Genomic DNA, 26,496 nt, shown 5'->3' with positions numbered 1-26,496 from the left:
AAACAAAGGAGCTGGGTGGAAAATTGTTGGCCAAACAGCTGCAGCATCCAAGCAGATTCAAGCAGTGTTCAGGTGTTTGCAGACCTGGCATGACATGCTGTCAAAATACAATAGCCACAATGAGAGTTTTATCCATTCACGAAGGGTACCTTGAATGGGGAAATCTGTTATTTTTTTCCCATTTAGTCTGCCGACTGAAAGGAAAAAATTGTTACCTGTATGGCCAGCTTAAGCAAGGATTTACCACAATTTGGATACATTTCTCTGTTGTGTCTACAGGACAGGAAATTAAGGTAAATGTCACTAATGGGATACAGACAGCAAAAATAAACCTGATGTCTTTACCAAAATTGGCTTTAGATATACAGTAGTACTAATAAATAGCACTAATTAGGATATCAGATCTTACAATAAGGAATTTTACCAAAGCATATTGATTCTCCTGCCAATATTTCAGAATGGGGCTTTTGGTGTTGATCCACTCTTGCGTGCTTTCGAAAACACTTTACATAGGGTGAATTATTCAACACCCTCCTAGAATGCCTTGTTATCAATTCAAGATGGCAGAGATTTTGGACCCACACATTCAGAAAGCTGTGAATATTACATAAAGGGCTATGATGCAGCTCCACATATTTTGGTTAGCAGGCGATAAAAAAAACTAAAAATCGAATTGCCAAAATTGAGGTTAAAATGCTTAGGACAAGACTTTTTTATTGTTTTTCAATTGATGGAGTATTGTCATAGTTTGTTTTATGGTATGATTTTCTTAAACAATTCTTGCAGAACCTGCTTTGGACCTGTTTGGAGTGGAGCGATTGTTAATGCTTTTTGCTGAACTTGGACCCGGATTACCTTCAGTGCTCACATCCCTTGTTGGTAACAACCTGATGGTGAACATGGGTGGAACAGCATTAATTGGTATGTTGTCAAATCATGTATATATTTTTAAATGAGTGACAGGCTCCAAAACCCCTGTCAATGTAAACCTCCTGTAAGAATTGACATTGCAATAAAAAGTAGTAATGAATCATAGAGGTGATTTGCCAAACAAGAATTTATGGATGAACATTTACCAATTCAGCATGCAGTGACAGTCAGTGTTAATATTAGGTTGATTATTCATTGAAACAGACAAAAAACCTTATAGTTCACTAGTTAGTTATTTTTTTTGTAATATGCATCTCAATACTGCTGATCTCCTTCTTCCTCATTTCTGTAATTTCCTGTCTACATGCACTCACTCCATGTCATTACTCGATGCAAGCTTCCTGATAGTGACAAAGATGGAACATGCACTTATGAGCATCAGCATGTCCATGTATAAAGCCAGGTACTTAGGGCAGCAGGGTTAAGGCTTCTGCTGCTTTCAGTCAAATTGCTTGGAGGAGGAGGGAGTATGGCTTGTGGGGAACTATGTGCATCTATAGATGCAAGCAGCACTGATCTGGAGCTCACACTCAAACACATAGATGTCTCCTTAGCAGTGAGCTAGTTAAGAAGACACTTGTAGACATGCCAGAGGTTAAGAGATCAGCCACAGGAGAACAAAAGAGGACATTTTATAGAAAAAGAAGCATTATATGATGTAAGTATGGACCTCTAAGTATGGACCTCCTCTTCTAAAATAATATCATTAATATCACTTTAATTCTGATAAGTTTTTGGTGACAGGAATTACAATGCATTAGTATACAATGGTCTAGCAATTCCAGATACCACAATATAAACAAGTTAAACACCAATAATTTAAAAAGACCTTTTTTTTTTTTGCATACCCATTAATATGTCATACAACTGGACAGTGCCCACAATTTCAGATAATCATTGACAAGCATTAAGTATGCAATTGTATTGCAGAAGACTTAGAATCAGAGCTTCATTACACCTTATAAAATGCTTCTGATAATGCTTGTTTTGCCTAGCTTGGGCTTTATCTGCCGAAAATACATGGCTAAATCTAGCGTGAGATTTTGAAAATATGCCTACCAAAGGAAAGTATAAAGATTCCTGTAGCGTTTGAAGATTTATTTTGCTGCCATTTAAAAACAAAATATCTTTGTATGTTTTTCTTTGCTTATTGTGTTTTTGCTCTATTATTATTTTTCCAAGGGGTTGACATCTGTGTCAGTTTCTCATGCCTTTGTAGCATGCAATTTCATATCAGCAGGATTTCATATCAGCTTGCACCTCTCTTTCAAAGAATATGCCAGTGGGACACTCCTTAAAATTTGTTATTGTAAAAAAGGTTCCATTAATCATCACAAACTTCTAACTTATTGTACTTTTCCCCCATGAATTTGAAGATCTATTGCTGTCCTAGGTCAGTTATCATCCTTACTGTGAGTCGCTACTGGTGGGAGATTAATTTGGAGAACAGGGATGCATACTTTCATTTTGGGCATTCAATAGAAGCCCAAGATGCAACTCCAAGATCTTGCCCTCAGGGAGATATATTTCCATCTATTGCCAACCTAATGTTTGCAGCAACCCTCAGCTGGAACCACTGCCTTGTTTTAAATTATGAAACGAAACTGTAATAGTTAAAGGTTTAACCGCATATTGTTTTAATCATACGTTTTATATCTATCGTGTATTGCAAACATTTAAAGCATGACAAAGAATTGCCTTGGGAAGGAGTTGTCTTAACTCTCTGCATTGAGTTATTCACTTGTGTACGTACATTTTACCTTGAGCTATAGAGGTCCGTTAACAACACACAGAGAGTACACAGAGTGTAAAAAAGAATGAACGCTGTTACTAAATATTTAAAGCGTAACTCCACTTTTGTTGAGGAAAAAACATTCCCCTCTGGGTGATCTATGTACATTGCAAGGATTTTAAAAAATCTTGTTGCAGATTCCTACCTTTTGTTATTCTGAAGAAATAACTGCTTGCTGTCCCCCTGTGCTGCTTGAGTCTAATAGGAGTGGTTTCATCATTATCTGTCAGCTGTGCACCCACAGGGCACTAATGAGGAAAGCTGCTGGATCTGCATCCCTTAAGCCGTGATTTCAGTTGCCTAAAAAAAACTTTTGCCACAGTTGTGGTCTATACACAGTAGGAATCAATTGAAGGAAACCCCAAAGATTGTACTGCAGACCATATATCTCCATGACCCATGTGGGTACATTTACTGAGGCAAAAAAAAATGCTAAGTGCAGAACCCAAGTAGCAAGAAATATTTGTAGAGCCACACTTCACAATTGTTTGTATTCATATGGAGGTTACACCACTCAGTGCTCACTTAGCACATCATGGTGTCTCGGCCTGAAATCTATGCCTCAAAAAGAAAAAGATGTTTGACACGAAGAGTGCAAATAAAGAATTACTGAGAAGCTGCTTAAATTCAGTGAGAGCACAATAGAATCAGCCATTGGCCATCAGACGTGTTTGACAGCTGCATCACATACATTTACAAGGAAAAGGCATGTGGTATTGGATGTCTTCATCTATTGGCGATACTAGTCAGATATCGTGCATTACTGATCTGTTGATAGTACAGTAAATTGTGGTTCTCTGTTATGCTGCACTGTATACATCAACATTGCTTTTTTGTCGCTTTATTTTGTAAGGGAATATGAAAAGATTGCATGTCCAAATGCCAGTGGTTTATTTAGGAATTGTTCAATTTAGAGTACATAGTTCCAGTGGGACCAGTAAATACTATTCAGTTTTTTGCACACACTATACAGAACACATCAATTACTTTTTTAGACTTAATGCTGATGTGACAGACCCAACATCTTGTCTGTGTATGATGCTTGGAGTAAGGGGGCTGGTATTAGCTTTCAGTCTGCTGGAACAGTTTGGAGGGCAGGAGGCAATGTTTGGCGGAAGAAAGCACCCAATCGGCGTGCCAAAGTGGTTCCTGTCACATTTGGTGGCAAGTGGTGGGATGCTTCCAGCAGTTTGGGACATTCAAACCACCACCAGAATCCAAGGCCTGGATAGCAGAAAAGGAGAGGTATAGATACCAGCCACCAATAGGCAATTGAAAAGTGACAGCACATTCATGGATGTCTCCCAAGCCCTAGTTGGCCCTTCCCTTGTCTTTATTTATCATCTTTTTCTTCTCTCTTTATATTACAAAATCCAGCCATATATGGTGCAATTTTCTTTCCTGCAACCATGGGTTGATGGGGCAATGCCCACCGTGGAGCTATTGTGCTCTCCCGGGGGAGTCATCCCTGCCAGGAGAACACACAGTAATTTTTGCAAATGGCTACAGCCACTGATAATAATGGCATGAAAAATCTGACTGGCTGGTTGTACCCAAGTTGATCAATCAATCAACTTTGGTACAATCAGCCTGCCCATATATGGTTCGAATCTCGCCCGGTCCTTCCGTCTATGTCCAGCTTTTCTCTCTAGCTTTTTGCTACGTGCCCCTGTATCAGGGGTCAGAGCAGTATGCACATGCAATCATATAAAGTAGAAAATGAAACGCCATGTCGCATTCAGCAGATGGTACTGCCACCAAAAGTAACCTATTTAAGTGACTGGGACAGCACTGCAACAGCACTGCCCTTAAGATGCAATGCTTCACCATTTTGACATTTTTTTTTTATACATATTTATTTATACCATTTTGACATTTTAAAGCAGGTGGTAAGGAGGCAACATATCACCTCCTGGCTGCTTATCAAACGTCTCTGAAAAGTCATCCACCGCAGATTTCTTTTCAAGGAGCAGTAAGCATTGCACATGTGTGAATGGGCCCTAAATCAGCCAATCGCAGTAATGGATCAATAGAAATGTGTTGGAGGCAGGAGAGAGAGGGCAGGATTCAACACTACCAGGTGGCAGAGCTTTGCTTGTTCAGTGCAAGGGTAGAGGGGTAGTGCACTTTATACTTGGCATCAACTTCAGAGCTACTTCAAAGTGATTCTACTGCAGACACAGCAGATCTTGTTCCTTCACTTATTTGTGATTTCTCTTTTCTCCAGTCTTCGTTTTATTTCTGTCATCTCTGCAATTTCTTGCAAGAAAAATCTTTAAAAAGAGACCATGTGTAAAAATGTGATAAGATATTTAGACCGCAGACCATGAAAGTAAGGATTCAGTTTTGTTTAGAAGAAACCACCGCCTTTCCTAAGCTACTAAAATATTTTACCACACTTTATTGCTTCTTTTGTTCTGATTTAGCAAACATTGTTCGCTTAATGAAAAACTGTTTTTATTTTTGCTGAAAAGGCACCTCATTCTATTGGTAACTCCCTTGAATAATTCCCCTCACAGTTTTTGAAGAGGAGATAAGTACCTTTTTACATCTGTCATACACTTAGTTGGAAATATATGACAAAAATGGTACAAAAACACTCTGCAAAGAAATAAGTATGCTTAGGCATGCTCATGTATTTATTTCACTGTTGTGATTCCAAGGCAGGGGCGCTCAAGCTTTTGAAGAACGAAGGCCACTTAAGTGATTTGGTAATCGGTCATGGGCCACAATAAGCTATAGGGTTTTACTGCCCCCCAAAGTGCAAATCTAAACATGTCCTTACTGACCTGAGCCCCCTATAAAGCTGCTTTCACACTGATGCGCTGCGGTTTACCTTGCCATCTCAGAGCATGAGCAAGCATTTCCTTGTGGTCGTGTGCCACATCAGATGGCTCTGCGGGCCACAGATTGAGCACCCCTGTTCTAAAGTCTCTAAATACAATGTTACATTTTAATTGTTTTTACAAGCAGTTATTGGTGTTGACTTCATTTAGTCCTAACTAATGTTTAAAGTATATCTAAACCTAAGAACCAAAATATAATATATTGCAGGTAACCAGTCCTTAGATGTGGTATCTCTGTATCACTGTACTGTATCTATGGAAGGTGGAGCGTTCTCACCCAGAACTACAGAACGCCTTCCCTTCTCTTATTCTCCATTACATAGTTTAAGGGTGTTATGTAGTCCATCCAGATAGCTAAAACAATGTAACTGATAAGAATTAGCAGAGACAAAGAGCACGGTACATTAAAATGGCCATAAACTGTAAAGATTTCTTTGTTAGTCCACAATTCCACCATCCTGGATCATTCATCAAAAATACCCAAACAGTGCCTACATATGATTGGATGTAGGTTCTGTTAGGCTGTGAGTTTTTCATCCAATTAAAAAAATTTAATTTTCTTGAGCCAGGTGGTGCCGACACAGCGACCCACAGAACAAATTGCAACTGACTGCAGGAATTGGCTACATAACTTTTTTCCTCCTTTTTGTTAGTTTTTGCATTTATTGAACAGCTATAATGAAACATTTTAAATAGTATATTTTACAGACCAAAAAGGGGCAAACTAATTATTTACACAACTGGACATGGATGTGTATTATACTAATAATATCATAGGCACCATATTCATCCGACAAAAACTGTACATTTGGATATGTAACAAATAAAGATGTGATCTGATATGCGGTTGGAGTGTGTAAAGATGATTAGTATTTCTCTTAAAAGTCTGAAATTCACATACCATCGAGACACTTCAGCTACGTGCCCTCTGTGTGGAAGGGAACCAGGCACATTCTACCACCTTCTCTGGAGCTGCCCGGAACTGCAGGGCTTCTGGAAACAGGTGGTGGAGTTTCTACATGACACCATGGGTTCCGCCTTAACACTTGCCCCAAAGCCCTGTTTGCTCGGCATTTTTCCAGATGTTAGTATAATCAAATTTACTGCCCATTTCCTGCACGAAACCTTGTTCCAAGCCCGAAAGTGCATTGCACAAAAATGGATGAGAGCTACCCCCCCCCCCCCGACCTTTCATGACTGGCTTAGAGCAGTTAACCACACCTTGCCCTACAAAAAATTGATATATGCCCACCGTGGCTGCCCGTCTAAATACAATAAAATTTGGGATAGGTGGGTTCAGGCCCCGGAGACGTGCATCTAGACCTACCTGCTACCTTTCGGTATTAAAATATGTAGCGCTAAAATATTATGAACAAAGTCCATAAATAAAGTCCATTTCCACCAGTGATATTGCACGGCACCAATTTGCAGTAAAGTGAAAGGAATCCACCACCAAAAGGAGTGTTCAAAACACGCTTACCAGATAGTTATATGCATTGGGCCTTGAACTATCATAGAACTGCAACACACTCGGTGACGAATTGGACCGGACCTCTTCACAAAGATGAATCCCAGAATTGATACCTTGACAGTATACCTTAAGTATACCTTAAGGGAGCCACTCAAAAGAAGGAAATAAAACCCCTCATAGTGCAGTAATTTCCATAAACTTTATTGGATGTAAAGCAAAGATATATAGCACTCACATTTGAGAAGGGTATAGTGTGCGAATCACACGCCGACCTGCGTGGTTCCAAATCGGTTAGCAAGGTAGCAGCCAATGTCCTCTATTGCATGTAGGCGTCCAGCAAGGGCGGCCCGACGCGGCGTTTCGTCACATATGACTGACGTCTTCAGGGGCGTGGCCCCACTGCTGAAGTACACCTATTTATGTCCATAAAGGCGATCCAATTGGCTGGCTACAACCCGGAAGCGGAAATCACCATCATGTGTCCCGCGACCCGGAAGTCTAATTGACTAGCTACAACCCGGAAGCGGAAATCGTCATCATACGTTCCGCGACCCGGAAGTCTAACTAGAAACAGGAAGTGGAAGTCGCTGTCATACGTCCCGTGACCCGGAAGGTAAATAGAGCTCTGTATACAGGAAGGAAGTCACAATTCAATGTGTTCCGCCCTCCCAGAGAAAAAAATGTCACCAAGAGTTTAAAAAGGCCGAAACTGATGATGACAAATAGATAATAAAAATTATTATGCACAATACAATCTAATCTGACCCCAAAATCAACTCCTAGAGGCAGATTATCTGTCGCAATATAAAATAAAATAAAACAACGCAATATATGACAATGGCGCCACCTTGTGTTCAGATTTGGAACCTACAAGTACTACATATCGATTAAAACAACGCTAAAAACCACTAAAATCATACCCAATACATTAATAACAATACACATATATCAATTTAAAACAGCTTCATACAACCCAAATATAAAAAATATAAATAGAGTGAATGGGCCATCAAGAATTTGCTATAAAAGCGTTAATATCCCACTCGATGTTCAGTCCGTATGGCGTGTAGGATTTTAATCGATAAATCCAGGCTGTCTCCAGTTGGGACACCCCACGAGTAAGATTGCTCCCCCTCCAGTTAGGAGTAAATTTATCGATCCCCAAGAATAGTGTCCCCGTAGGGTCCCTATTGTGACACTCGTCATAGTGACGGGACACACTATGCTTGGGGAAACCGCTTAAGATGTTAGTGATATGCTCATTAAGGCGTACCCTCAACATCCTCGTGGTGCGACCCACATACTCCATCCCGCATGGGCACCTAATAAGGTATACCACATATCTCGTGGTGCAAGTGATGAATGGTTTTATTTTATGTGTGAGTTGGGTCACGCCAGTCACAAACATTTCACTTTTCTTTCGGCCCGCAGTATTGTATTTGCAGACTCTACAGGACCTGCATGGGAAAAATCCACACATATTTTGAAAAAAGGAAACCCGTTTGGGGGGGTTCCGAATATTCGGCGCCACCTGCAATCTCAATGGGGGGACACCCCTAAAGATCACAGGTGGCTTGTCGGGCAGAACGGGGCCCAAAACACTATCAGTTTTAAGGACATGCCAATGCTTCCGCAACATATTTTTTACTGAAAAATGTTGGGTAGAATAGGTAGAGAAAAAAGCGTGCTGGTAGGTATCATCCTTGGTTCTTACCCTAGGTACCAGTAGATCATCCCTATTCCGTGCACTTGCACGTGCCAGAGCCACATCCAATTCTGCCTCTCCATACCCCTTCTCCAGGAATTTGGATCTCAAAGAGGATGCTTCTTTAAGGAAGTCCTCATATCTGGAGCAGTTTCGTCTCAACCTCAAGAACTGACTGACAGGAACGGATCTCAGCCAAGATGGATGATGACAGCTGGAAATATCAATAAATCCGTTCCTGTCAGTAGTCTTGAAGTAGGTCGAGGTGATTATTTGCCCTTCTACCACCTTAATGTTAAGATCTAAGAAATGGATTTCCTCCCTACTCCATTCAAAGGTGAGTATGATGCCTTTATTGTTAACATTTAGGTTGGCCATGAATGACTCCAGGGATGCTTGATCACCGTCCCAAAGGAGGAGGATGTCATCGATGTACCTGCGCCAAAGCACTAGCTCCCGCCCAGGTACATCACGAACGACATCCTCCTCCCATTTGGCCATAAATAGATTGGCCATACTTGGCGCATATTTAGCGCCCATAGCCACTCCTCGACTTTGACGATAATAAGTCTGATCAAACCAAAAATAGTTGTGACTCATCGCAAAGACGAGGAGTGACATAAGGAAATCTCGCTGCAGGCCATACTTAATATCCTGTTTCAGATAGTATTCTACCGCCTCTCTCCCGTCATCGTGTGAAATGATCGTATATAACGATGAAACGTCGGCGGTAGCCAATATATACGAGTTCTTCCAGTTTAAACTGTTCAACTCGTTGATGACCTGCATCGAGTCCCGTAGGAAAGAAGGAGTCTTTACAACAAGAGGTTGCAAAAAGTTATCAATATATCTCCCCACCCGGGCTGTAACGGAATCAATCCCGCTGATAATAGGTCTCCCGGGTGGGTTGATCGGATCTTTATGCACCTTCGGTAAATAGTATGCCACAGGTGTTCTCGGTGCCGAAGGTACCAGAAAGAGTTTCTCCTTCTTAGTGAGCAACTTATTCTGGAATCCATACTCGACCAAGGCACTCAATTCCTTTTTATATTTGATAGTAGGGTTTCCTGGTAAAACCTCATAGGTACCCCTATCAGACAGTAGTCTACACATTTCCTTGTTATAAGCGGTGGAATCTAAAATAACAATGCCTCCACCCTTATCGGCCGGCCGTACCGTTATATCCTCCCTATCCTTAAGGCGATCCAAACCCTTCTTAAACATGAGATTGGTGCCAGTACTCTTGATCTTCAGGGAATCAATATCCCTGGCCATCAAGTCTCTGAACACCATAAGCGAAGGAGCCAATGGACCAGGGGGATTGAAGGTGGAGGCATTGGAAAAAGTAGTAGACTTAACTCCCATGACATATTCTGTCCTGGGGTTCAATGGATTACTGAGCAGATGTCTCTTAATACTCATTTTTCTAACGAACTTATGCAAGTCAATGAATGTATCAAATTTGCTCAACTGTTTAGGAGGGGCATATTTCAGCCCATGGTTTAAGACAAATTTCTCTTCGTTGGATATGTATGCCGTACTTAAGTTAAAGAGACCTGCATCTTTTAGAACCGCCTCTTTTTTCTGTCTGATCCTCCTCCCCCCTCTAGTCCCTCTTTTAAATTTTTTCCTCGCTTCCCTTTGGGGGTGTCCTGACGAAAAAACTGGTTAGAGTTTTGGTTGTGGGCACCACCTCGAGGGAAAAATTCACTGTTGGGGGGACCATAATTATACCCATGCTGTGTATAATCTTGATGCGGATATCCCTGGAAGTTGGTGGTATGAGGGGGCTGCACCCAGCCACCCCCATTATTACCAAACCTCTCCAACTCAGGAAGAGGCCTTATCATGTACCTCCCAGGTGAATCTGCATCTCTGTTTAGGGGTTCAAATCTGTTATTATGATATATCAGACTGTTATGTTGAGGTGGTGGTTGGCGACCTCTACCTCTACCCCGAGCTCTCCCACGTCCAACGGACACCCATTGGGTGGTCTGGGGTTTAGGCGAGGAGGGGGCTGGAACTCTAGCAGTAACTACTTTAGGTCTCACCACCAAAGGAACGCTAGATACCTCCATGTCTTCATTGGCATCGACATCTGCGGGCTCCTGCACCACAAATGACGATTGCCACTTGAAGACCTCCCCCCTTTTATAGTCCCCTAGGTCTCTTGTATATTTCTTTTTCTTTTTTAATTTTTGCTCTATTTCCTCTTTTTCTAGATGTTTACGCAAAGCCTCTGACTTCTTTTTGTAATCATCGTTGGTCTTAAATTCCGTCAGTTTTTCTTTAATGGTCCCTATATCCTTATCCAGCTTCAGGAGTTTTTGTTTCTTTTTCGTCAGCATAAAACTCATAAGGCTAAGACCCATTTTATTAAAAAACTGAAACCATTCTTGAATGTCAAAAATGTCGCTCTGGGGAAACACTTCCCAGCGTAGACTCCTGGGGACCATATTATCCGAAATATATTTCTCGAAAAAGGCCACATCCCAGTTGGTATGGAGCTCCGCTATGAGAAGGTTTTTCAGCCTGGTGAATAGACCTCCCAAAGTGTCAGGTGCTTCCTCAATAGAGGAAAAAACATCTTCAGTATTAATACTGAGAGTAGTACGATATTCAAATATATCCATCAAATACAAAGCTGCAACTCTCAATTTTCAGTAAAAACAAGAATAAAATATGGGTATAGTTGCGCTAAAAAACTTAAAAGGTAAGCGATTGAACGCACAATAAAATAATTAACAAAGCAGCTACACTCAAATCATACACTGAGCATATGTATATAACAAAAAAGAAATAAAATATGTAGCGCTAAAATATTATGAACAAAGTCCATAAATAAAGTCCATTTCCACCAGTGATATTGCACGGCACCAATTTGCAGTAAAGTGAAAGGAATCCACCACCAAAAGGAGTGTTCAAAACACGCTTACCAGATAGTTATATGCATTGGGCCTTGAACTATCATAGAACTGCAACACACTCGGTGACGAATTGGACCGGACCTCTTCACAAAGATGAATCCCAGAATTGATACCTTGACAGTATACCTTAAGTATACCTTAAGGGAGCCACTCAAAAGAAGGAAATAAAACCCCTCATAGTGCAGTAATTTCCATAAACTTTATTGGATGTAAAGCAAAGATATATAGCACTCACATTTGAGAAGGGTATAGTGTGCGAATCACACGCCGACCTGCGTGGTTCCAAATCGGTTAGCAAGGTAGCAGCCAATGTCCTCTATTGCATGTAGGCGTCCAGCAAGGGCGGCCCGACGCGGCGTTTCGTCACATATGACTGACGTCTTCAGGGGCGTGGCCCCACTGCTGAAGTACACCTATTTATGTCCATAAAGGCGATCCAATTGGCTGGCTACAACCCGGAAGCGGAAATCACCATCATGTGTCCCGCGACCCGGAAGTCTAATTGACTAGCTACAACCCGGAAGCGGAAATCGTCATCATACGTTCCGCGACCCGGAAGTCTAACTAGAAACAGGAAGTGGAAGTCGCTGTCATACGTCCCGTGACCCGGAAGGTAAATAGAGCTCTGTATACAGGAAGGAAGTCACAATTCAATGTGTTCCGCCCTCCCAGAGAAAAAAATGTCACCAAGAGTTTAAAAAGGCCGAAACTGATGATGACAAATAGATAATAAAAATTATTATGCACAATACAATCTAATCTGACCCCAAAATCAACTCCTAGAGGCAGATTATCTGTCGCAATATAAAATAAAATAAAACAACGCAATATATGACAATGGCGCCACCTTGTGTTCAGATTTGGAACCTACAAGTACTACATATCGATTAAAACAACGCTAAAAACCACTAAAATCATACCCAATACATTAATAACAATACACATATATCAATTTAAAACAGCTTCATACAACCCAAATATAAAAAATATAAATAGAGTGAATGGGCCATCAAGAATTTGCTATAAAAGCGTTAATATCCCACTCGATGTTCAGTCCGTATGGCGTGTAGGATTTTAATCGATAAATCCAGGCTGTCTCCAGTTGGGACACCCCACGAGTAAGATTGCTCCCCCTCCAGTTAGGAGTAAATTTATCGATCCCCAAGAATAGTGTGCCCGTAGGGTCCCTATTGTGACACTCATCATAGTGACGGGACACACTATGCTTGGGGAAACCGCTTAAGATGTTAGTGATATGCTCATTAAGGCGTACCCTCAACATCCTCGTGGTGCGACCCACATACTCCATCCCGCATGGGCACCTAATAAGGTATACCACATATCTCGTGGTGCAAGTGATGAATGGTTTTATTTTATGTGTGAGTTGGGTCACGCCAGTCACAAACATTTCACTTTTCTTTCGGCCCGCAGTATTGTATTTGCAGACTCTACAGGACCTGCATGGGAAAAATCCACACATATTTTGAAAAAAGGAAACCCGTTTGGGGGGGTTCCGAATATTCGGCGCCACCTGCAATCTCAATGGGGGGACACCCCTAAAGATCACAGGTGGCTTGTCGGGCAGAACGGGGCCCAAAACACTATCAGTTTTAAGGACATGCCAATGCTTCCGCAACATATTTTTTACTGAAAAATGTTGGGTAGAATAGGTAGAGAAAAAAGCGTGCTGGTAGGTATCATCCTTGGTTCTTACCCTAGGTACCAGTAGATCATCCCTATTCCGTGCACTTGCACGTGCCAGAGCCACATCCAATTCTGCCTCTCCATACCCCTTCTCCAGGAATTTGGATCTCAAAGAGGATGCTTCTTTAAGGAAGTCCTCATATCTGGAGGGGTGTCCCCCCATTGAGATTGCAGGTGGCGCCGAATATTCGGAACCCCCCCAAACGGGTTTCCTTTTTTCAAAATATGTGTGGATTTTTCCCATGCAGGTCCTGTAGAGTCTGCAAATACAATACTGCGGGCCGAAAGAAAAGTGAAATGTTTGTGACTGGCGTGACCCAACTCACACATAAAATAAAACCATTCATCACTTGCACCACGAGATATGTGGTATACCTTATTAGGTGCCCATGCGGGATGGAGTATGTGGGTCGCACCACGAGGATGTTGAGGGTACGCCTTAATGAGCATATCACTAACATCTTAAGCGGTTTCCCCAAGCATAGTGTGTCCCGTCACTATGACGAGTGTCACAATAGGGACCCTACGGGCACACTATTCTTGGGGATCGATAAATTTACTCCTAACTGGAGGGGGAGCAATCTTACTCGTGGGGTGTCCCAACTGGAGACAGCCTGGATTTATCGATTAAAATCCTACACGCCATACGGACTGAACATCGAGTGGGATATTAACGCTTTTATAGCAAATTCTTGATGGCCCATTCACTCTATTTATATTTTTTATATTTGGGTTGTATGAAGCTGTTTTAAATTGATATATGTGTATTGTTATTAATGTATTGGGTATGATTTTAGTGGTTTTTAGCGTTGTTTTAATCGATATGTAGTACTTGTAGGTTCCAAATCTGAACACAAGGTGGCGCCATTGTCATATATTGCGTTGTTTTATTTTATTTTATATTGCGACAGATAATCTGCCTCTAGGAGTTGATTTTGGGGTCAGATTAGATTGTATTGTGCATAATAATTTTTATTATCTATTTGTCATCATCAGTTTCGGCCTTTTTAAACTCTTGGTGACATTTTTTTCTCTGGGAGGGCGGAACACATTGAATTGTGACTTCCTTCCTGTATACAGAGCTCTATTTACCTTCCGGGTCACGGGACGTATGACAGCGACTTCCACTTCCTGTTTCTAGTTAGACTTCCGGGTCGCGGAACGTATGATGACGATTTCCGCTTCCGGGTTGTAGCTAGTCAATTAGACTTCCGGGTCGCGGGACACATGATGGTGATTTCCGCTTCCGGGTTGTAGCCAGCCAATTGGATCGCCTTTATGGACATAAATAGGTGTACTTCAGCAGTGGGGCCACGCCCCTGAAGACGTCAGTCATATGTGACGAAACGCCGCGTCGGGCCGCCCTTGCTGGACGCCTACATACAATAGAGGACATTGGCTGCTACCTTGCTAACCGATTTGGAACCACGCAGGTCGGCGTGTGATTCGCACACTATACCCTTCTCAAATGTGAGTGCTATATATCTTTGCTTTACATCCAATAAAGTTTATGGAAATTACTGCACTATGAGGGGTTTTATTTCCTTCTTTTGAGTGGCTCCCTTAAGGTATACTTAAGGTATACTGTCAAGGTATCAATTCTGGGATTCATCTTTGTGAAGAGGTCCGGTCCAATTCGTCACCGAGTGTGTTGCAGTTCTATGATAGTTCAAGGCCCAATGCATATAACTATCTGGTAAGCGTGTTTTGAACACTCCTTTTGGTGGTGGATTCCTTTCACTTTACTGCAAATTGGTGCCGTGCAATATCACTGGTGGAAATGGACTTTATTTATGGACTTTGTTCATAATATTTTAGCGCTACATATTTTATTTCTTTTTTGTTATATACATATGCTCAGTGTATGATTTGAGTGTAGCTGCTTTGTTAATTATTTTATTGTGCGTTCAATCGCTTACCTTTTAAGTTTTTTAGCGCAACTATACCCATATTTTACCTTTCGGTATTGTTCTTTTTGCGTAAGGGCCCTGATCTGGCCACTCCGCAGTGGGGATCAGTCGCACTGTTGTTGCCTACTTTGGGATTTCCTTTGGGCCCTGCTGAACCCAGCCCAGCTGGGCGTCCTCCTTGAATGTCACCACAATGTGTTGCATGACACAGCACTTTTCAACATGTCAGTTCGGTCATATGTCACTGTATGTTGCAATTTATGTAGTACAAAGCACACGAATTCTCTGTAAACCTGTTTATTTTGATTTTTTTCAATAAAGACTTTTGTTGATTTAAAAAAAAAAAAGTCTGAAATTCACACATAAAAAACTTAAAACACCAAATTCTAGGGACACAAGTAAAAGTATAGACCAGTCCAAAGTAAATGCAACTCACTAGAGGAAATCAAAGCAGAAAGACCAACAAGTAAATATACAAACAAAATGTATATGAGCGCAAATATCCTTTGTATGAAAATGTAATTGTGTGTACAGATGAAAACAAATAACAAGTCCAAAATCCATAGGTCCATAGTCTATATAGTGAAAATCATTAAGATTTTAATTTTATAGTGGAAATCTTAAAACAGAACAGCATCAATGCACATATACGGACTATAAAATGTGGAATATATAGTATAAAAGGGTTGACTTGTTCCAAAACCTTCACAAAATCATGGCCAGCAACATGTAATGCAGTGGCTCTTTCTGTGTATTTGCTTACTAGTCCAAAATTCACAGAAACTATTTCTTTCCCTAACAGGCACAAATACCTTTTTGTGGCCATTAGAAAAATATTGTATTTGTGATTAGACATAATTTTTCTTTCTCAGAAATTGATGACGTGGGAGTTTATTTTATCCATAAGTCATTCAGGAAATAGTGGTGGTGGAAAATCTTAGTGTAACACACAGGTCCATTGGGAGATTTCAACAGGTTAGCAATGGGAAAATAAATTGTCACCTGTCATGTAAAATAGGTTTCCATCCTAACTATTTTTTGGTGGGTGAATGCTGTTGGGGACATGCTTTGTACATGCTTTGTACAAAAGCATAGTCCCACAGCCCAACATAGTTATCCACTTGCCGACCAGTCACATTGACTGTACTGCGGCAAAGTGGCTCGTTATCGTCTGGCGGCGTAGACCTACGTCACCAGACATTCACCTCTCTCGGCGGCACTCGCGTGCCGCCGGAGGCTCGCTCCCGCTGTATTCAGTTACAGCGGGAGTCGCGCCAGGGGAGGAGCGGCGGTGATCACCGCTGCTCTTCCCCGATCGTCGGGGATCTAGTGCGGATCTTCTAAGTGACAGGCAGGGACAGATTGCAGGGTTCAGCTTAGCTGAACCTGCGATCTGTCCCTGTGTCACTCAGTCACCTCCCCCCACACACGTCAGTAAGCACCAGGCATACATTAACCCCTCCCTCTCCAATAAAAATTAACCCCTTCCCTGCCAGTGTCATTTTTACAGTAACAGTGCATATGTATAGCACTGATTACTGTAGTAATGTCACTGGTACCCCCAAAAGTGTAAAAAATGTCAGTCAAGGGTCCGATCTGTCTGCCGCAATGTTGCAGTCCCGCAAAAAAAATCGCAGATCGCCGCCATTACTCGTTAAAAAAAAAAAACACCAAAAATGACAGAAATCTTTCCCTTAGTTAGTAAACGCAATAACTTTTGTGCAAACCAATCAAAATACGCTTATTGCGATTTTTTTACCAAAAATATGTAGCAGAAAACAAATTGGCCTAAAATGATAAAAAATTTTGATTTTTACATTTTTTGGGGGGGAATTTCATATAAAAAAATGTGAAAATATTGTTATTTTTTCAAAATTGTCGCTCTTTTTTTGTTTATAGCGCAAAAAGTAAAAATCGATCATGTAATCAAATACCACCAAAAGAAAGCTCTATTTGTGGGAAAAATAAGGATGTCAATTTAATTTGGGTACAGCGTTGCACGACTGCGCAATTGTCCGTTAAAGTAACGCAGTGCCGAATCTCAAAATATGGCCTGGTCAGGAATGGGGTAAAACCTTTCCGGTCATAAAGCGGTTAAAAATACGCTCGTTGAGAATTTTTTTGTCAAAGACATGTAGGTAAATACATTTTGGCCTAAATATATGACAAAAATTGAATATATTGGATATTTTTTAACTGTCAAAGTAGAAAAATATTGTTATTTTTTCAAAATTGTCGCTTTTTTTAATTAATATCGCAAAATGAAAATCGCACAGGTGATCAAATACCACCAAAAGAAAGCTCTGTTTGTGGGAAAAAAAGGACGTAAATTTTGTTTGGGTACGGCGTTGCATGACCGCGCAATTGTCCGTTAAAGTCGCACAGTGCCGAATTGCAAAAAGTGGCCTTGACGTAAGACAGCAAAATCCTCCGGTGGTAAAGTGGTTAAAGCATGAATAGCAAGAGGTCACTGGGCAGCTTCAAACTTTGAAGCTTCATGATTCCAAAAGTTAGTAAATGTTTGACAGGGCCTGATTTACTACAGAAAATGCATGTATCCCATTGCCCGCATACATCCAATGCAGCACACACCCCAGCATTCCGTCATACCCAAGTCAACTGGTGGCATACCAGGAGCTCCATTTTCCTTCCTCTCCCCCTTAGCCCCTATTCACACCTAAGCATGTTGTAAAGAGTTCTCCAATGTCTGACTACACCTGACTGTACTCAAAATGCATCTCATTGTTTATAATTGTGCCTGTTCACACTTCACCGCTCAGTAGCTTGTATGCTGTACATCCAGAGAAGTAAATGAGCTATTAATTGAGCATATTCAGGTGTTTTTGGCTCCATGGATTTCAGTGAGAGTGCCTGTAAATGCACAAGATGCACATTTTTGCACCTGAAGGACTTCTCTCTTCCTTTACAACTACTATTCTCCCCTTACCAAGCTCTAGAAACTCATGCCTGAAGCTTGATACACATGCAAAAATGCCCGCACAAAGCTTGAAAAGGGCTTTAAAAATGCCCCAAAACATTTCAGAATTACTAGGAACACACACTGCTCAGGCTCTGGTCAAATGTGAATGCAGGCTCCTACTCTATGTCCCTTCTTCCTGTTCCAACCCCCCCCCCCCCCTTCTCTGTCTCTGTCTAGTTTTTATGATTTTCCTAGAAATGTAAAAGTTTGTTGACTTTCATATGTCTTGTGGTAAAGAGTAGAGTTTTGCATTCACTTTAATTTTGTAGTAGAGAGCATTATTTTACCCGGTCTACCGAATTGGCATATGTTAGCTGTTCATTTTATTAATTACAGTATACATTAATTTATTCCCAATAAAAAATGTTGTACTTAATTTGCTGAGAACTATTTTTTTCATCTTCATTTCAGGAACATTAATGGCCTACATGTAAAACGATATTATTTAAATTTGTTGGCAAGTTTAATCCTGGCTGGCATTCGCCTTTAACTTATTGTGAAGTTTAGTGTAACTGTTCAGAGGCAAAATTATGTCATGATATCATGTCATAAGCAGCGACATGCCAATACGAATCAGGCCCAACTTATTCCATGCATAGGTGCCAAGTAGCTCCAAGGTACTCCTCTAGGAAAATACAATATCCAGTAGATTAGTTCACTGTTAGAACCATAAATCTCAACACATCAACAGGTTCAAATGAAGAACTGAAGTAAACGTTGAGAGGCAGCCAAAATGTACAGAGATCTAAAATAAAGTACAAAGATAGAGACACATTCCCTGGTGCAATAAATACTAATAAAGTAACTGGAACAAAGATGTTATGCACACAGTGAAGAAATTAATCGATCTGAATTATGACTCTAAATGCTTGTGAAATACACAAGTAGTGTGCTACATCAGAAACTGTATTGGAGATAGAATCAACAGTAGAGTTTAAGGAAGTTTATTTTCCAATTTGTTTCTGAAGTCAGGGACTTATTGGAAAACCTTTGGTTTAGAGAACTGGTAATAATGTAAAGGGTAAGCTGCAATACTCTATCTGAGTTGTTTCCAGAAATTATTCTCATCTAGTATGATCCTGCTTTTATGTCTCAGTAGAATTTACTAGTAACAGTGGGATACAATATAGTTTCAAGATTTTAATTATTTGCTTGGTACCCTTATTCTCACATGTTTATAGTTATTACTATAAAAATCAAAAGCCTTCCTCATAGCATGGTGCTATGAGGCTGGCTTAGGCCGAAACGCGTTAGGATTTCCAAAAATTTTGCAACTACTTCAGTGCAAAATAAAATTTCATAAGAAGGAGCGATCATGTGGCGGCTTTTGATTTTTATGGATTCATGTTGGACTGGATAGCAAGAGAACCGTCCCACAGCCCATTATCCTTTCTTTGCAGTAGAGCTTGGATGAGTTCTTATACTCAATTATTACTATGTGTTAAACGAAAGTAGCAGTTGTTTTATTTTTGCCTTTTCTTCTACCCTCTTTTGTCAGTTGCCAATGCAGTATCTGAGATCTTGTTTAGTATAATTCATCCTTAAAAAATGTGTGTTGTAGCTAATATGATTTGTCTCTTGATTGCACATTGTTTAGACAAGTTACACATCCCCTTCAAACAAATTTGCATTTCTTCATCCGCCTGCTTTCTTATAAAAGTTTAACACATATATAGACTTTTGGGTTACGGACATGGAAAATTTGTGTGAACAATGATCAAATATAGAATTCCAATGTGAGAAAATCAGAAGAGAAATTAAGATGATACCTGCTGATAAAAATAACACATCTTTAGTGTTAGCTTTCACTTTGGCATTTGATCAGCATTCAACCCCTTCTACAGTGAGCAAACCATATTTGAAGGAACAATTATATATGAGGCTAGCATTTGACTGAATGTCCTGTATAATATTATTCTTGGACATGAACCTCGTACTTTGAAATCTGTTTTAAAATATTTTAACCTTATTATTTATATTACAATCCTCCTGACAATATGGTAAACGTAGCATACATTTTTTTTTTCCTTAAGAAAAGGGGTCTTTTCATATCTGATTACTTGCACACATCTATAAAGCAGTGCATGTTTATGTATGTCTGCATGTTGCAATGGAAGGGTCGTCTGCCTTTCAAGTGATTATTAGTCCTATAGGGATACAGGCTAGGATGATGTGGCAGAACTTCTGTGTTAGACTTACTGTATCAGTTGTACTCTTGTGACTGGTTTTAAAGACATTAAATGGGATATTTAATGTTTTTTTTCCTCTCTGTTAGAAATGAGCATGTCTCATAGTGAAATCCAAATATTTCTCTTTCCAAAATACTCCCTGCAAATGATTGAAATGTACTTAATTCTGGTGAGATTGCTGCACAAAGACCAACTGGCTTTTTATGTTTCAAGATGATTGCTAAGAAAATAGTTTAAAGCGTTTGTTACCCCAACACTGATATGTGGGGGCTGTACCATGTATTTGTATGGGAAATGATCCTGTTCTCTTTGTATTGCTTTCTTTTATGTGAAATCCCTGGTATTCCTGCCAGTCCCCTTGCTTTCTTATTAAAAACTGACCACACTAAGCAGGAGAGCACAACGTTTTGCCTTTCATTTTTTATTTTAAACTGAAAGGGTTGTTTTACAAGGTGATCATTTACAATCACTTTAAGTTTGGACACTCTGTGTCCTAAATTCTGGCATGCATAACAACCAACAAAAAGGTTGATTTGATATTGTGTATCATAATTAAAAATAAATAAAATAAAAAATATCATAAATTTAAAAAAAATCCTCTGTCTAACAGTGTACACCAAAGACAAATTGTTTCATTGGACACATTTTCAAACATATGTAAAGGCCACAGTGCCTTGTCAAGGCTCCTCTGTATACTGTGGTCCCGACTCTATAGTTTTTAGAGTCTCCAAGTTGGAAGGGTCATCTGCCTTTCAAGTGATTATTAATCCTATAGGGATACAGGGTAGGATGATGTGGCAGAACTTCTGTTTTTCCTGTTAGATATTAGCAGGTCTCATCGTGAAAGCCAATTATTTCTTTCTTTCCAAAATACTCCTTGCAAATGACAGAAATGTACTTAGTTGTTGTTTGCTGCACAAAGACCAATTGGCTCTTCATGTTTCAAGATTATTGCTAAGAAAATAGGTTAAGATTGACACTCAAGATTGTCCCCTAAACTCTGTCATGTATAACAACCAACAAAACAGTTGATTTGATATTGTGTGTTACAATATTGGTTCAAGCTTTTTCCCCCCAATCCCTGCGCCAGAGATGTCTATACAAGTAATGGATGTGCATTGTCAATCTATAGGAAGTCACTTACAGAAAACATGGCCAGAAGTTCTAATTCTTCTTCATACAAGTGTGTTTGTGTCTGTGTTTCCATCAAAGAGATTTTCCATCATTTCCTGTCCTGACAGGAAATGCAAGAAAATCTCCCTAAGTAGCACACAGACCACTATAAAAACCTTGTTAGAAATCCAGCCTGCACTAACACCTTGAACGACATAGTTAAAAATTAGGTTTTGACTGAAGATTGGCTTTGAGACAATAAATTATATTGTAGAAGAGAAGTTGCTTAAATTATGTTCTAAAAGCCCTGATATTCCATATACTGTATATTCCTAGCCAGGTTGCCATATCCATCATAAAATCCATCCTACAGGCTTACAGTCAACTTACCAAAGCAGCAATTAGCACCAAGTCACCAAAATTAGTATCAAGCTGTAAAAACAGTAGGAGCCATGTTGAAGAGGCATGGTTTGGTCAGAGCCAGAATATCAGAACAATGTTTCCAGACTGCATCTAACATACTGCTTCCGGGTGCCTTTCTGAGCCTTTATCCACTGCCAGGCTATCAGTATAGACCAGTGTTTCTCAACCTTTTTCCAGTCGAGGCACACCCCAGAAATTATGGACAGTCTTGAGGCACCCTTTAAAATTATGGACAGTTTTGAGGCACCCTTTAAAATTATGGACAGTCTTGAGGCACCCCATCCTAAAATGTAAAAACGATTCTAATAGTTTTACATAATGCAGCAACATACACACACGTAGGACACCCAACGTTAGAGGCACAAGTTGGTACTGACTAGTATGCCGATGTTTCTCCTTTTCCTCAGTTTTCTCCATCACTCATCTAAAACTTATGGAGAGAAGCAGGGGAGAGTCAAACAAGGATGCTACGCAGGAGACTGACATTGTCCTTATCATCTGATGATGTCATAGGTCGTTAGCAGGTTGGCAGCTAGAGGGTTGTAACGGTGCACAATGAAAACCTGTGACTTTGTGTAACGTAAAAGGCAGGTTTCATCCACCCGCTGCCTTGCATACAACTTTTGGTACATTTTTGGGGCATTTTGCTGAGGCACCCCTGAAGAAACCTCAAGGCATACCAGGGTGCCTGGGCACCCTGGTTGAAAAAGGCTGGTATAGACCATTGATGGCAAACCTTGGCACCCCAGATGTTTTAGAACTACATTTCCCATGATGCTCAACTACACTGCAGAGTGGATGAGCATTATGGGAAATGTAGGTCCAAAACATCTGGGGTGCCAAGGTTTGCCATCACTGGTATGGACATTATTATTTGCTTCAACTAAAGGGCTGAACTAGTCCCCTCGAAGATGGCAACATGTTTCTTACTTTTTTTTTTCATAGCTAAGCTCTACATATAGTGCAAAACTGTAAGTCTTATATTAGTATGATTGTTTTTTCTATCTTGGACATGAATCCCTTTTACATTTGCTGTTATTATATTCATTTAGTATACAAGAAGAATGATGGAGCTCTTTAAATCAGTCGATTTTAAGAGGTATTGAGTCCCTTGACTGCTTAATTGCTTAGCAGATATTAGATTTCCAATAACTACAATCACAACACAACAAGGACCACATGGACCACCACGTGATCCGTGCTAGATGAACGTCCCTAAAATTAAACCTGTTCTATGTACAGTAGATTTGTTAAAATAGCAAAATACAGTACTGAAATGTCTGGCTGTACACTGTGTAGTATATATATATATATATATATATATATATATAGATATGCTAGCTTCTAGGGGGAGTAACTATATACAGTATATCATAATGTAGGGTACATTACCTGGCATATCCGGCCACAACATGATTGCTTGCATCCCTTAAGCAGATGTTTTATGTCTTCTGCAGACAAGAACAGCATTTTCCTTACTTGCCAGACATTAAAAGTAATGTAGGTAAATATATCTTAGATGATCTCTTTTTTTCTTTGAAGTTAGTTTGTTTTGGGAATGTATGGCCAGATTGGATGAAGCTTATAAATATGATCATTTCCCATTTCAACTGTAATTATTCAGACAGGGAGACATTTTCATATATTTCTATGGGCACCTTTATCTATAAGAATTTCATACTTCTTCCTAGTTGCCAGTATGTACAGTAAGACATCTTACTTAACATAAAAAAAAGACCTTTGTTGGCTAGCAAACCAGATATAGACTGATAGCTGGCAGGACATTGTGGTGCCTTCCCCAGGCAAAAATTACAGCTATAAAAGTCTTTGATAAAAAAAAAAAAAAAAAAAAAAAAAAAAATTGGACTTATGCTAGGTATCAATTTGTTCTTATATTAATATAATACAGATTGAAATACTCTGCTGTAGTTCATCATATACATATTGATTTTTTTATAGTCTTTCATCCCTAAGGAATTTGCATTCTTGTTTAATAAAAGGCTTGTGGCTAAATAATTAAAAACATGACAGACTGATCTTGACTTTGCAAAATTATTTGAGTTCCTCTTCAAAACGTGTTTGGAATGAAAGTTTTTTGGAAAATAAAATTACTGATATTGAATCATTTTAGGTTGTCAATGGGCTGTTTGTAGAGCTCAGTTATAAATTGAATTAGTTTAAGTTTATTGTTTAAAATCACAACACTCTAGCAGAGGTAATTCATAACTTTCCAACACACACAAAGCCAAACATTCCTGTGTAAGTCAATGTGTGTTTCTGGATGACCGTAGTTCAGTTGGCTGCTGCAGAGTAGATTGAATTTCCCCCTCTGACCTGTATTAATTAAATGTTCTGTATATTTGTGGTGCCAGAAATCCCCATTCATTAAAAACTAGTTTAAAATGCAAATTAAAACCGATGCACTATGAAGTTTAATGTTACTATACTAACTAATGTAGTCAAGACTCCGCTGTAGATTATTGGAAAATAATTAAATTAGACATATTTTTCTGTGCTTGATTCTGCTGCAGTGGAGACGTGGAGCGCTGTTTCCTCAATGCTAGTTCCAGAATGATGATGTCACTCACAGTGAGGCAGCTTGACTTAAGCTACACTGCCCTGAAACTAGCCTGAAAATCCAAATCAGGGTGCAGTAATTTGTTTTAAGCTTAGATCCAGCAAAGACATATTTTGTAGTTTAGAATAGAGTGTTATAATCTGTTAGAAATTTATTGTAATTTGTGTTCTCGCTGGGAAGATTTTCTTCCACTTCCTGTGTGGTCATTGGAGTACGAATTGAGCACACTCTTCAGCAGGGATCATAAAGGAAAGCACCATTTTTATGTGGTGTGGAAGAGTTAGAACCCCTTTCAAGTTTCATTGCTGTTTGTGTCCATGTTACGGAGGTTCTTCTCACTTTCTATGTGGTCATTAGGACATGGAGTAAGGGAAAACCTCTCCAAAAGAGACACAGACAGGAATAAAACAGGGGTATTAAAACCAGATAAAGGTTTTAACCCCTTTCCAAAAAGTTGTAATTCTTTACAAAACATTTTGGCTGTGGTTTAAAGCGACTTGAAACTCAATCACTAAAATGTCATATAAACTTTAACATGATAATGTGGTTTCAAAATGAATGTTTAACCACTTCCATACAGAGCAGTTACACCCCCTTCTTGCCCAGACCAATTTTCAGTCTTTGAATGATAATTGCTCAGTCATACAACGCTGTACCCAACTAAATTTTGTATCTTTTTTTTTCACACAAATAGACCTTTATTTTGGTAGTATTTACTCACCACTGGGTTTTTTATTTTTTTGCGATATAAGTTAAAAAAAGAGGGAATATTTTGAAAAAAAAAACATTTTGTTTTAGTTTCTATTAAAGTAATTTTTTTTCATAAATTTGGGGCAAACTTTATACTACTACATATCTTTGGTAAAAATAACCCAAATTAGTGGTTATTATTTAGTTTGTGTGAAAGTTATAGAGTCTACAAGCTATGGTGCCAATCATTGAAAATTGATTACACCTAATCACAACTCATGTACCGACGGCCTATCTAATTTCTTGAGGCCCTGAAATGTCAGGACAACACAAATAACCCCCAAATGACCCCTTTTTGGAAAGTAGACATTCCAGGATATTTAGTAAGAGGCATGGTGAGTTTTTTTGAAGTTGTAATTTTTTCCCACAATTCTTGGGAAAATGAAGAAATATATATATTTTTTTTACACAAAATTGTCATAATAACAAGTTATTTCTCACACACAGTATATGCATACTTGCAATTACACCCCAAAATACATTCTGCTACTCCTCCTGAGTGTGGCAGTACCACATGTGTGAGACTTTTACACAGCCTGGCCACATACAGAGGCCCAACATTCAAGGAGCACCGTCTAGGAGCATAAATTACACATATTATTTCCTAACGACCTATCACACTTTTGAAGGCCCTGGAGCACCAGGACAATGGAATTATCCACAAAATGACCCCATTTTGGAAAGAAAACACCACAATGTATATTGTATGAGGTATAATGAGTCTTTTGAACATGTAATTTTATTTCCACAAGTTTTTGGAAAATGTGGAAAGAAAATGAAAACGCATTTTTTTTTTACACAAAGTTGCCAATTGATAAGATATTTCTAACACAAAGCATGTACATAGCTAAAATGACACCCCAAAATACATTCTGCTACTTCTCCTGAGTATGGCAATACCACATGTGTGAGACTTTGTCACAGCATAGCCACATACAGAGGCCCAACATGCGAGGAGCACCGTCAGGTGTTCTAGGGGCATAAATTACACATATAATTTCATTAAAACCAATCACACTTTTGAAGGCCCTGGAACACCAAGACAATGGAAACCCCCACAAAATGACCCCATTTTGGAAAGCAAACACCCCAACACATAATCTAGGAGGCATGGGCTGCAGATAGGTACTCAGGTACTCTGATGGGCTGCAGACAGGTACTCAAGTACACTGATCGGC

At 39.7% G+C, this 26,496-nt stretch overlaps 1 protein-coding gene across 1 annotated transcript in view; it reads left to right on the top strand.

The window, feature by feature from the left end:
* Positions 1 to 26,496, top strand: part of ADAMTSL1 (ADAMTS like 1) — a gene marked incomplete at its 3' end in the record, with an annotated part of 475,788 nt that overhangs the window by 388,270 nt on the left and 61,022 nt on the right. The window contains exon 23 of the mRNA XM_082260455.1: positions 787 to 921. Within this exon, the coding sequence (XP_082116581.1) occupies positions 787 to 921 (135 nt within the window). The remainder of the gene's footprint in view (positions 1 to 786; positions 922 to 26,496) is intronic.

Source organism: Pelophylax lessonae, assembly GCF_965119305.1.
Source record: "Pelophylax lessonae genome assembly, chromosome: 1".
NCBI lineage: Eukaryota > Metazoa > Chordata > Amphibia > Anura > Ranidae > Pelophylax > Pelophylax lessonae.
This window is presented reverse-complemented; position numbering and strand designations above follow the sequence as displayed.